At 37.9% G+C, this 13,344-nt stretch overlaps 1 protein-coding gene across 7 annotated transcripts in view; it reads right to left on the bottom strand.

Annotated features, from left to right (window-relative positions):
* LOC129765809 (5-hydroxytryptamine receptor-like) overlaps positions 1–13,344 on the bottom strand; it is a 489,787-nt gene that overhangs the window by 196,591 nt on the left and 279,852 nt on the right. For all 7 annotated transcript variants that reach the window (XM_055766243.1, XM_055766242.1, XM_055766241.1 and 4 more), the window contains one exon: positions 2,406–3,631. In XM_055766243.1, the coding sequence (XP_055622218.1) occupies positions 2,406–3,267 (862 nt within the window). In that variant the 5' untranslated portion in view covers positions 3,268–3,631. The remainder of the gene's footprint in view (positions 1–2,405; positions 3,632–13,344) is intronic.

A 13,344-nucleotide genomic window follows, 5' to 3' on the forward strand; every position in this document is an offset into this window, starting at 1 on the left:
CGCAAACGGTCGTGAACGAAGCCCGCTGAAGCGGCTCAGACGGTGGCCAAGCCCTCATTAACGGCCAGGAAGGTTCTGCTGTGTGTTTGGTGGGATTGTCAAGGAATAATCTATTATGAGCTGCTTCCCTATGGCCAAACGCTCAATTCGGACCTGTACTGCCAACAACTGGACCGCTTGAAGGTAGCACTCATGAAGAAGAGGCCATCTTTGATAAACAGAGGCCGCATTGTCTTCCATCAGGACAACGCCAGGCCACACACTTCTTTGGTGACGCGCCAGAAGCTCCGGGAGCTCGGATGGGAGGTTCTTTTGCATCCGCCGTATAGTCCGGACCTTGCACCAAGTGACTACCACCTGTTTTTGTCCATGGCGAACGAGCTAGGTAGTCAGAAGTTAGCCACAAAAGAGGCCTGTGAATATTGGCTATCCGAGTTTTTTTTGCCAATAAGGAAGCGATCTTCTATAACAGGGGTATTATGAAGTTGGCATCTCGTTGGGAACAAGTCATCGAACAAAACGGTGCACATTTGACTTAAAACAGATGATTGTAACTAATTTTATGAACAAATGAAAATTAAAAAAAAACCGCAGGACTTTTTTGACAGCCTAATATATATATATATATATATATATATATATATATATATATATATATATATATATATATATATATATATATATATATATATATATATATATATATATATATATATATATATATATATATATATATATATAGATATATATGAAATATATGAAATGAAAAAAAAACAAAACAAAGGCTGAAAATTCTGTATTATATCACCTACAAAAAATGTCATGTAAACAAACGAGATGAAAAGAAAAATATTATAATTTCAATTGAAAAAAAAAAATAATAGATCCACCAGCGTGAGTTAAACGAAAAGTTCATCTTCGGTCCCCTAGTTCGATCGGGGCTTAACATGTTAAATAGGCCGGAAGAACTAGTGTATGATGGACAGGAAAAGGCAGAGTTGTTTGATGAAGTATCGTAAATGGAGTGCCGGGTGGCCTTACGGAAGTTGGTCGGAACCTCAACCATGGCGGTATTCGCTACAATGTTTATCTCCAGCCGATCCATCCTCCATTGATTTTTTGGCATAGAGTAGAAAAACAAGAAGAAAACTGATTTGAAGAAATGCACTCCAGAAATGCTCAAATGGCCCGACAGAGGCTTCGGAAGGGAGTCTCGAAGCGTCGGATTGCGGCAGACCTTGATATTTCTGAATCAGTTCTGAGGAAGAGGCTCATATCAGTAAGTGATTTATGATTTGAATCTTCTTCTATTGACATTTCTACTTCTGCTGGAATGTGCCAGCGAGCACATAGGGTGGTTCAGACAAGTATTTACGAGTGAGCAGTCTGAGGATCTGGCGGACCGCTGCAGATGTCGTCTTGTATTTGATTTTGCGGAAACCAACAACCTCCAGTACGAATTCAACAAAGTTGCAAAACTGGCAGAAAGAGAATGGGATTCTAGCTTCATGAGGAACCATCGTCTGTCTCTTCGAACCCTACAATAGTGCAACGAAGCAACAGCGCTCCAAGGCAAAGCGTCGGAATCTTCAGAACCGAATCCAAGATGAGGAAGAAAAATAAACAATTGTTTAAAAATAATTCAAAATGAATTTCAAATGATTTTTTTTATTTTCACCATGCTTTCAATTCGCGCTTTTGCCCCCACTATGGGGCAAAAGTACGCATTTGCCATTTTGTATTTAAATAGGTTTTTGTCTAACTACAAACAAAACTCGAGAAAATCTTGTACTACGTTTCGAAGATAATATATATAGTTACAGTTTGGTAATCAAGAGGAATTTTATCTGTTTTTATTTCAAGAGAGTTATTGGACGACAACTGTTAGGTGCGCACCTTTGCCCCGCACTACTCTAATAGGCTGATGCCAGATTCGGCATAAACACCACATCAGCTTCGTGTGATACTTCTTGGGTATACGGGTCAAATGTTTGATTAATCTGGAGATTAGTACAGGAATGTCTGACAGTCAGGTTACAGTGAACTCAGAAGATGTTCAATGAAACTTTTGAATAGATGAAGCTCAGTGAAATACCGGTGTCACAAAGATTAAATCAGTTCGTTTTTTTATTCTTTGTAAATCTGGTTATGTATCAATTAATTATCAACTAGATAATCGATCAGCTCAACCTTATGTAGGGGAATGAGGCGGAACTTACATTATTCAATCACTTTTCGTTATCCTTCAACAAAACTGTTTTAATCATCAATGTATTCATTTAGGGAGCAAAGCAACGTTGTGGGAAACATGTCCCCATTTAGCTTGAAAAATTATTCCCTTGCCTAAATCACAATCGTTCAAGTGCATCATGCATTCGGTGGATGCCACCACACCACGTACTCACCTATAACTGTAGCTAGGATAACAATTCCCAAAATGATGGCCGTCGCAATGACTCGTATCAGATAGATGGTGGCTTCGGCGTCCTCGTCGAGCCCAGTTGCACCATATCCGCTGCCGCCGGCCCTCGACAGCAACAAGTCTCTGTCCGTTCCATTTCCGAACCTGCCACTGATGGTGCCATTGATCAGTCCGGAACTACTGCCGCTGATGCTACTACTACTACTACCACTATAATTGAGCAAAAAGCAGTTGGTACAGTTCCAAAGGGCCATCAGCTCGTCCTCCGCCAGGAGATCCGGCAGGGAGGAGAAAGCAGAACGGGAATTTCCAGCGGCAATTGCTGCATCTCCGCTGTTGGTGGAAATGTTAACATCGATGCTGAACTCGGTCGTGTAGTTTGCGAACAGCGAACTAGTAACAGGTCCCACAGGGGAGGCACCACTGAAATTGGAGAACGTCCCGCCGAACAGTTCACTGCTATTGCTGCCATTGCCAGTGCCATTGTAACTACCACTGTGGATGAGTTCTTCCAAAAAGTCACCATTACTGCTTCCATACCCCCTCTCACTTTCACCGCTAAATATTTCACTGCCACTTGTACTTTCGACAATCCCGAAGTCATCGGAAAACCCCCTGACAGTCGACACCCGCGTGCTTGTCTGCGGTGGCCCCACAGCAACATCAGAAGAAGGGGGAGAACTCCAAATCCGAGAGGTTGTAGACATCGAATGGACGACTCCACTGGTGGGGCTACTCGAGTAACGAGACTGCACTTTTTCCGACACCGCCCTGGCCGGTGACGACCAAGGCCACGATGGCCATGGGAAAGACGTTTCTGTCACATGGCCACTTGACGTGGCCATAATTTTCTACGATGCCGTTGTCCCGTAACTTCACGAACTTGTATTTTTCATCCACTTTTCATAATTTTTGTTTGTTGATACGAGCTTAGAACCAACACTGCCGCGTCACCTGAAACGTGCGAATGCTGACACCGCTCCCCTTTCAACCGTTCTCCATATTCGCCATCAAACTGCACGATATTCGCATTCACCTCCACACGAATGTTTATTTTATTTTACGTTTTTTTGTGTTTGCTTCGCCGTCACTAAATTTGCCACTTCTATTCTAATCGGTTTGGAACGCCCGCGTTCATGTGAGTGGCAGATGAAATTCTATATTTTGGCGATAAACTGCGATTGCGATTTGCACGCTGCGACGAACGATCTGGAAGGAGAGAGGATTGAAATTTATTTTTAGTACGAGACCTCATGCAATGGACAGCAAAAGATTTGATATTGTTGATAGGATAGTATTCTAGTCGAAAAAAAGAGTCATTTGCTAAAAAGTTGTCAACAACACTCACATACGAACCAAAAGAAAAAAAAAGATATATCCTTGCTGCTATAATGCACTTGATTCAACCTAGATATGGGGAAACGACGGCGAGTGTCAAGCTATCATCCGATATATGCATCACCCAATATTGCAACGGGAGCGTTTTCGAATTTGTGGAAAAACAAGGATATGAAATAAATCGAATCTCGACTGGAATTAAATTAAGAATATAGCTGCTGTCACAAAATATTATGTTCCATTGAATAGAACTCGGCATTTTCGAGAATAATTGAATTTAAAAAAAAGGAGAAAGGGTGTAGTCCATGAGAAGGATTATTAGATGGAGCAGATGGCAGAATTTGCGAGCATAGTGTGCGTGATAACATGCGCTACCATAGCTACTTTTCACATTGTGACGTCAATATTTGTGTTTACATTCAATTGCCTTCCACATCCATTTGGAAACGCGTTTTTTGACGTAGGACTACGTCTAACCGGAAGATATAGGGGGTGAAATGGAAATCTAGGCACTGAACAAGTAGGAAAAAATGCAAGATTTGGAACGCTTATAACTCGAGCATTCCTCAATAGATCGCAAAGGTTTTTGCATCAATTGATAGGAAATATATCTACGCATCTATCATAACGAATAACATTTCATTTTTCTTGAGATAAATAATTGAATAATTGTGAAATATCAAGCATTGTCAAAATGCACTATGTGCCCATTTTTGATTGGTCCATTTTGTGCTCCTCAAATCGTACCGACCAAAACGGGCAACCAGAGCAGCAGCGAAATAGAATGAAGCACGATTGGAAAGGAAAAAGAAAAAAATGAACATTGGTCGCAGTCTCACACATGCGTAATTCTCGAGCCAGCCAGTCAGCTTAAAAATCCCCGCTCCGCTGCCGTAACGATCATTCTCATTCAAACCGTACACCACATCGGTTCGCATCACAACACATCAACAAACCAACCCAAGCAGCCATGTCTGGACATGGCAAAGAAGGAAAAGTGAAGGGAAAGGCAAAATCCCGCTCGAACCGTGTTGATCTGAAGTTCCCCGCAAGGGTAGTTAGGCCGAGCGCGTTAGTACCAGTCTACCAGTCCACCTAGCCGGCGTTATATAGTTTCAGCCGCCGAAGTGATCGAATTAGCTGGCAAAGCTGCTCGCGACGATAAGAAAACCCGCATTCGGAACAGAACACATTCGGTTCGGTGGACATCAAGACAACAACAGGCAGTTGCAGCGAGTTGCGAGTGGCAAACGCAATCGCAAAACGGCATCAGGTAGCAGAAGAAAAAAGTTTGTTCTTGATACAAACTGCTTTGGTGGCAAATCCCGAACAAGGCGGCATCGAGAGCGTTCGAATCGGTTTTTTTCAAAACCACGAGTACTAAGTTTTCTAAATTGGAACCATTCCAATAAAACAAGGCGTTTTTCAGGGCCATTAAACCTTCCAAAAAAGAGTTTAAGAAATACAGTTCAGTGTTTTCTAAAACATTATCCAAAATAATAATAAAACACAAATTGATTTTTTCATAATTTGTTTGCCAGGATCTGATGAGTATGTGAATTTGGCAGTTGTTCTGAGCTTATTGATAGTTGGGGACTTTCCTGATTTTTCAATTTTCACCAATTCTTAAATTGTTTCCAGATTGAAAGTACAGTAATTTACAATTAGTTCGACATTTAGCTAATTGGACGGACATGTAATGCAACTTATTTAGTTGGACATTTTTGTAAACATAGAGATCCAAATTATGACCCCACATTGAAAGTCGATACTGTACCACTGTCATCGCAAATGTTCAATTACAGGTTAAAATCGCCTCCAATGCGACACTGAGTGGCGCTTCGGCACGTCGCATTGAATGTAATTTACTGTACAACATGTCACAAAGCTGGATGGGAAGAAATTTTCCAACTGTGAAAGCTGTGGCGAGTGGCAAACGCAATTGCTAAACAGAAAGGTTTAGCCGAACAAGATGGGTATATCGAGTGATAACAAAACAATAAACTCTTTAGATTGAAGATAATTTTGTGATCCTGAAAAGGACCCTTTTTAGCCTGCATGTGAATCCAACGAGCAAACAAATCGTAATGAATGTATTTTTTTTTGCCATCGCTCTCTTTTAACGCTCATTCGTTCGTCTCGTTGGACTCGCCCCTCTGGCTGAGTCTGCCGATTTGTCTCTATCCTGTGAGTGTGTACCGCTAGAGTATAAAACACGCGGATCCCAAAAAAATATCTTATTTTCTTTCAAACCGTAAACCCGTGTGGTTGTACGGCATCGGCATCGTGGACGTAACAAAGGAGGACAAGTTAAGGGAAAGGCAAAGTCTCACTCGAACCGTGCAGGTGTGCAGTTCCCCGTAGTTGTTTCCGCCAATTGCTCAGCAAGGGTAGCTAGGCCGAGCGCGTTAGTACCAGTGCACCAGTCCACCTAGCCGGCGTTATATAGTTTCGGCCGCCGAAGTGATCGAGTTGGCTTGCAAAGCTGCTCACGACAATCAGAAAACCGGCATCAAGAACAGAGCAGCTTCGGTTCGGCACTCATCAAGGCAACAATTAGTTTCAGTGAGTGGCAAAGTGTTTCTCCGGCACGTCACATTAAATGTAATTTACTGAACAACATGTCACAAGCTGGATGGGAAGAAATTTTCCAACTGTGAAAGCTATGGCGAGTGGCAAACGCAATAGCTAAACAGGAAGGTTTAACCGAACAAGATGGGAATATCGAGTGATAACAAAAACACAACACCAAAGGTTCTTTTCAGAACCATCAACGTGTTCATAAAGAGTAAACAGTAAACATAATCCATGGTAGGTATTCACGTAGGAGAAGAAAACAAAACAATATATTTAAAATATATATTTAACAAAAGCTGTCCCCTTTGTATAGTCCTACGTCACTCCGGTTATGTCCCCGACATTACCCACCCGTCTTTTTCGACTAGTTTTTTATCAATTCAAAACAGATCTTTTCGTGAATAGACTCGTTTTTAACTGGATATGCGTATAATGTGACAGTGTGCAGTGGATATTTGTGAAATGATGCCGGAAAAGATGAATAAAAGTGATATTTTTGTGTGTCATTTTCACTCCCTCATCTTCATAGAAACGAACAAATTTTCATTATTTTCACGATGATATCAGAGTAGAGAAGTGGAACATGAGAGAAAAAAGTGGCAACGATTTATGGCAAGAAAATGTAAACAATGAAAAAATTAACAGATGGTCTCTAAAACGGTGGGAGACATCATATATAAGGTGGGAGGTTCGTATATAATGTTATTAATGTTAGAATCATTAGGATAAACACGGCGAATGGAATAGAAATTTCGAACCGAAAATTGAACAAAATATATATAGACGCTGAAAGTGCTGTGGACAACTATTATAATGCATTTTTATCGGTTTACGTATAATGTCGTAAATATTAGGCTGTCAAAAAAGTCCTGCTGTATTTCCGCGAGGTGTCGTTGTAAGCGCGTAGTTCTAGTTGTATTCATTGTATCGAGTCATACTATAGCTTGTTGGATTGTATTTTTGCGCGCTATAATATAGTCCTTGACAGTGTTTTGTTTGGTTAAGTCTTTCGTGAGTTATAGTGTCGCAAATATGGAGCAAAATAAAGAGAAAATCCGACATATTTTACTGTACTACTATGACAAAGGCAAAAATGCATCTCAAGCTGCCAATAAAATTTGTGCAGTTTATGGACCCGATACAGTTTCCATTTCTACCGCACAACGATGGTTTCAACGTTTTCGTTCTGGTGTAGAGGTCGTCGAAGATGCGCCACGCTCCGGAAGGCCTGTCGTCGAAAATTGCGACAAAATCGCTGAATTAGCCGAGAAAGACCGGCATAGTAGCAGCCGTAGCATCGGCCAAGAGCTGGGGATAAGTCATCAAACCGTTATTAACTATTTGAAGAAGCTTGGATTCACAAAGAAGCTCGATGTATGGGTGCCACACACGTTGACGCAAAAAAAAACATCTTTGACCGTATCGACTCATGTGAATCGCTGCTGAATCGCAATAAAATCGACCCGTTTCTGAAGCGGATGGTGACTGGCGATGAAAAGTGGGTCACTTACGACAACCTGAAGCGCAAACGCTGTGTGTTTGGTGGGATTGTCAAGGAATAATCTATTATGAGCTGCTTTGAGCTGCGTTTGGCCATAGGGAAACGCCCAATTCGGACCTGTACTGCCAACAACTGGACCGCTTGAAGGTAGCACTCATGAAGAAGAGGCCATCTTTGATAAACAGAGGCCTCATTGTTTTCCATCATCACTTCTTTGGTGACGCGCCAGAAGCTCCGGGAGCTCGGATGAGAGATTCTTTTGCATCCGCCGTATAGTCCGGACCTTGCACCAAGTGACTACCACCTGTTTTTTTCCATGGCGAACGAGCTAGGTAGTCAGAAGTTAGCCACAAAAGAGACCTGTGAAAATTGGCTATCCGAGTTTTTTGCCAATAAGGAAGCGAGCTTCTATAACAGGGGTTTTATGAAGTTGGCATCTCGTTGGGAACAAGTCATCGAACAAAACGGCGCATGTTTGACTTAAAACAGATGATTGTAACTAATTTTATGAACAAATGAAAATTTAAAAAAATACCGCAGGACTTTTTGACAGCCTAATATTTGCATTATCAAAATAAACCCATATGTATTGTAATCATAACTTGCTGTGCTATTCACAACAACATTTATGGTCGTATTCCACCAATGATGACAAATGTGTAATTTACGAATGAAGCTTCGCCATAGAAACTGGACATTGAATAAAAAAAATTAAAATGTGGTAAGAGCGTCAGTTGAAATATTTTAAAGCATTCTCATCGAAATAAATTGAATGATACAATAATTATACGACTAGGTAATGTATGTACGCTTAAAAAACAACATAAAAATATGAATAAATTTCATTTTTTAAAGTTTTGAACAAGTCATTTTTATTTTTTAAAATGCCCTCTGTTGGTATTGTATCTAGAATTTACAAGAATTTGAAACATTAACATCAATTAGTTTCTAGTAATCAGCTTTTTAGTTTCCGGGGAAATTAACACCAAACAATAGATTTAAATATATTCCATGCCAAATCGATATAGTGGTTCTCAGATTTTCGTGTAAATTGGTAGTTTTGTTCCTTATCGAAAATATTAGATCCCATTCCATTTTTGGGGTGGTTCGAAAAATCTAGTTTTTCCCCTTTTTTCCAGGAATAACTTTTTTTTTTAATTTATACCTTTTGAACTACTAAACCAATTCAGATGACCGACATATCAAATTGGCCAGTTAGCTAGTCTTTTTTGAAAACATACTACACTTGAAAAAAAAAGTTTTCTTAATTTTTGATCGTATTTGTTTTTTATAGTTTACATTGTCCAAGGGCGCTATATTTTTATATTGTTTCTCGAAAGCTGAGGATTTTTTAGATAACATATCAAAAAATGTGTTCTTCGTTTTTAAATTATGATTTTTCAAGTTTAACCGATGGTTCAAAAAAATTTTTTTCTCCTTTTTTTCCAAAAATTACGTTTTTCAAAAATTCATAACTTTTGATCTTCTGAATCGATTCAGATAATCGACATAGTTAATTGAAGTCAATAATTTCACACTTGCAAAGGGTAAAAAAGGTATCGCACAACGATAAGTATTGGATATATATATATATATTATTTTTTTATGTGTTATGTAAGAAATCCTCAGATTTCAAGAAAAAAAAATATAAAAAAAGTAGCGCCCTTGTAGCGCCTATAAAAATCAGATGCAATAATTAATCACGAAAACAAAATTCATTGTTTTCGCAAGTGCAACATTTTTCCATGTTTTTTCTAGCTCATTGGCTTTAATTTGATATACCGATAATCTCGGTTAAAATTATAACTCCAAAAAGGAAAAAAGGACCCATCTGATTTTGAGTAAAAAATGTAAATGTGTAAAAAATTCTTAGTTTTCAAGAAAAAAAAATAGAGAATTATAGAGTCGTTGGTCCCAAAACCATGTTAACTATAAAAAATGGATACAATCAATAATTACGAAAACAAAATTTAAATTTCTTGCAAGTTTGATATTTTCCCAAAAAAGACTAACCAATTAACTTCAATTTAATGTGTCGATCATCTGAATCGGCTTGGTGGTTCAAAAGTTATGAGTTTTTGATACAAGTCATTTTTGGGAAAAGTGAAAAAACCGAATCACAAAAAAAATAATACAGGTTCAAGGAAAAGTGAAAAAAATGAATCACAAAAAAAAGGTTCAATGTTTTACCATAACGAAAATAGGCTACCAATTTTCACGAAAATCTGAAAACCACTATATCAGTTTGGCATGGAATGGCTGAAGTAATACTGCAATAGTTCACAAATTTCAAAGTTCGCGTTTTTCTTGTTGTTTTTCATTTTTTTTTAGTGCGATCAAAGACCCTTCATTCAAACCCATTCAAAGACCCTTCAATAAAAATAGCATTGGAACAACAGAGTAAAACCGACATACTATCATGACGGATGATTGCTTTTTTATTGTCGCGTACTCCAACTAGCGAACCGCCAATTGAAAAGCACTCCAACTAAAAAAGCGCCAATAAGCGAATGTGTACAATCGAAGACTATTTTTGTCGTTTATGAGTTTGGTTTTATTAAGTTACTACTAGGCATGTTTGCGGATTAATAGAAAGCTTTGATATGTTGATCCTTGAAATAAGGAGACGACTTTTGTGTACAGCACATGCCACTGGGGCCTTTCGCTGATTGAGTAAGTAAGATTTCTTTCAAAACGTCATATCTTTTCAACCATTGAGTCGATTTCAAAAATCGACATATCAAATGAAATCTTATTCTTCTATGAATCAACTTCAAATGGTCATTCAAACATACTCAGAAATTAAATATTACAGAAAAAATTTAATTATATAGCTTAGAAAATTTACCACTTTATTTTCCACAATTCGCTCTTTAACACCAAATTTCTATTTTGTCGCAATTTTAAACCTCTCAAATTGAATTGTCAAAATGAAAGGTGAAAGAACGAAAAGTAAGAAAAATTAACAAATAATGGGGGGTAAATAACAAAGCAAATATAATCATGGATTTTTAATAACCATCTCAAAAAATATTGAAAAAAAAATCCTTTTTTTAGTTTCTCTTTCAAATTTTGATGAAATTGCACTGAATAGTTAAAGAAGAGCAATATCAATATTTGAATAAACTTATGTAATTATAAACATGTTTATATAAACCTCCCCATCTTATCATTCTTCATTAAAGACCTTGCGTCAAGACAGCTAGAAATCCATACACTCTCAAATCAAGTGTGCCTGAAAAAAGTATATTCTTCACGTAAACAAGCGATGAAATTGTGGACACTTTTTAGTCAGTGAATTGTATGGAGTTCCACTGCTGTGATGATATGATGATATTTTGAAGGCTCCCAGTAGATTTGAAAAAACATTTCATTGAAAAATCTGCTATTTTTGAGGACTAAGAATACGACTGTTCTCAGAACGTTTTTGCTCCTTAAACGATGGAAGTAAGTCACAATACAATTATCATCTATTAAAAAACAATTAGCTACAAGATTAAATTGTGAGTTATTTAAATATCGTTTCGACTCCTCCATATACATTCCATATCGAATGCAAATAATGACAACACCATATTTTATTTACTGATACAAATATACGCTGCCTACTGCTCCACCTCATATGTGCCTCATTGGGGTGTAGTAGTATTGAGAACACTCAACAGCAGGAATACCGACTATAATTTTCGAAAATCAGGACGAATGAAAATAAAAATCAGGGAGAAATCAGTATAGCTTATATCGGGTTGCCCGGGGAGCCATCAACAATAATCGAGCCATCTTTTCCGTTTCGAAAATTCTATATTTTGTGTATTGTCGGATCTAATTTGGTCGTCCAATTTGTTCTTGTTTCATAATTTTTCTTATCTGACTCTATTGGCTTTACCACAATGACTGAACGAGCCTTGATGAGCATACATAGCATGCTCACACATCAGTCTAAAGCTACGCATAAACAAAATATTCCATGAGTATGCCTTATTTTTCATTTCAGTATATTTAGCAATGAAGTATTCCTTCAATTTTCTTAGAATCTTGAACAAACGATAGAACTTATCAACTAAGTGATTTGCAAAACTTTTGGAGTCTGTTGGAATCACCTCGAAACAGATCATGTTATCACTGCTTTGGCGAAGGAAACTTCGTTCATCATGAAAGTGTTGATGAACGGTGTCACCAAGAACCTGTTTATGCAAACAAATACATTTTTTTCTGTAATTTTTGTTTGAGAGTAATTCTCAAGCAATGTGTTATGTATTATGTATATTTTTTTATCCCATTTATTTATTTATTAGGCTCATTAGCATTTTAGCTGTAACAGAGCCGGGTTTTAAGTGTGTACATGTACATATGTTTATGTTTCTATAAATTGTAAATTACACAGTAGTTAGTAGTAGCTATTTAGGCGTTAAGTTTTCTGTTCCATTACATTATGGTAAATTACACAGTAGTAGCCATTAGACGTAAGGGTATTCTATCTGTTCTTCCATTGTTCAGCAGACCGGACAGCGGAGACAGTTGGTATTGATCATTGTTGGGTTATTTATAGAACAGCAGCCCGATGTTTCTTGCAGAACAAAGCAGTTGTATGAATGAATCGATCTTCGTTCCACCGTGGATCGATTTCCATCGCTGATGATAGTTGCTTGGACGTAGTATTCTATAACAACACAAAGATGGTCAATTGAGGGCCCTGAGTTTGAACTCACGATCGATCGCTTGGTAAGTGAACGCGTAACCAAGTGGCTACGAAGACCCCCATGTATTATGTATAGGACAAACATAAGAAAACAGAGAATACATTTTGTATCAATTTTGCGTGTTTGCTTCTTTTGCTGAATATGTTGCCTTCGCTACATACAAGTTGTTTCGACGACGTTGTAAACAAATCGAACGACAATCTTGCATTGTTAACCGTGCCTTGCATCACCCGCAAATTAAACATGACTTTTTTGAAATTTAAAGCAAATTTATAAATTTTTGTGATTTCAACAATTTGTTGATGTTGTCTTGAATTATAGGCTTAAAACTTCTTCAGTTCATTCGACTCTATCTGTTACAGAGACGGTTCGGATTCCTCATGGCAAACTCGTTTTTTTGAGTAAGCTTTTAGCTGAAATATTTTTATTTTTATTTTAATTCGTATTCATATTCATAGTTCACTTACAATTTATGTTCCTTTGTTTACTTATTCGTCTACTTGTAACCGTTTTCTTAGTATAAATGTTGAGTTCTGTAAGCTGTCTTTTAGTTAGTTGTGTTCAATTTTCAGAATAATATATTACTTACAACTAAATAGCAAAAAATCGTATTCACCAATCGATTTAGTTTATAAATTTCGATCAACTTTGTACTCCCGCGCTATTACTGTTGTGAATGAGGTATTAATCTGTATCTGACGTATTCACAACGAATGACAGTGAAGCGTTAGTTTCGCATAAAGAATAAATGGGAAAGAATCAGAAGCGTTTTACGTTGACGAGGGGTTTTGTACCGTTGCGCACAC

The sequence above is a fragment of the Toxorhynchites rutilus genome, chromosome 2 (genome assembly GCF_029784135.1).
Source record: "Toxorhynchites rutilus septentrionalis strain SRP chromosome 2, ASM2978413v1, whole genome shotgun sequence".
In the NCBI taxonomy this organism is placed as follows: domain Eukaryota; kingdom Metazoa; phylum Arthropoda; class Insecta; order Diptera; family Culicidae; genus Toxorhynchites; species Toxorhynchites rutilus.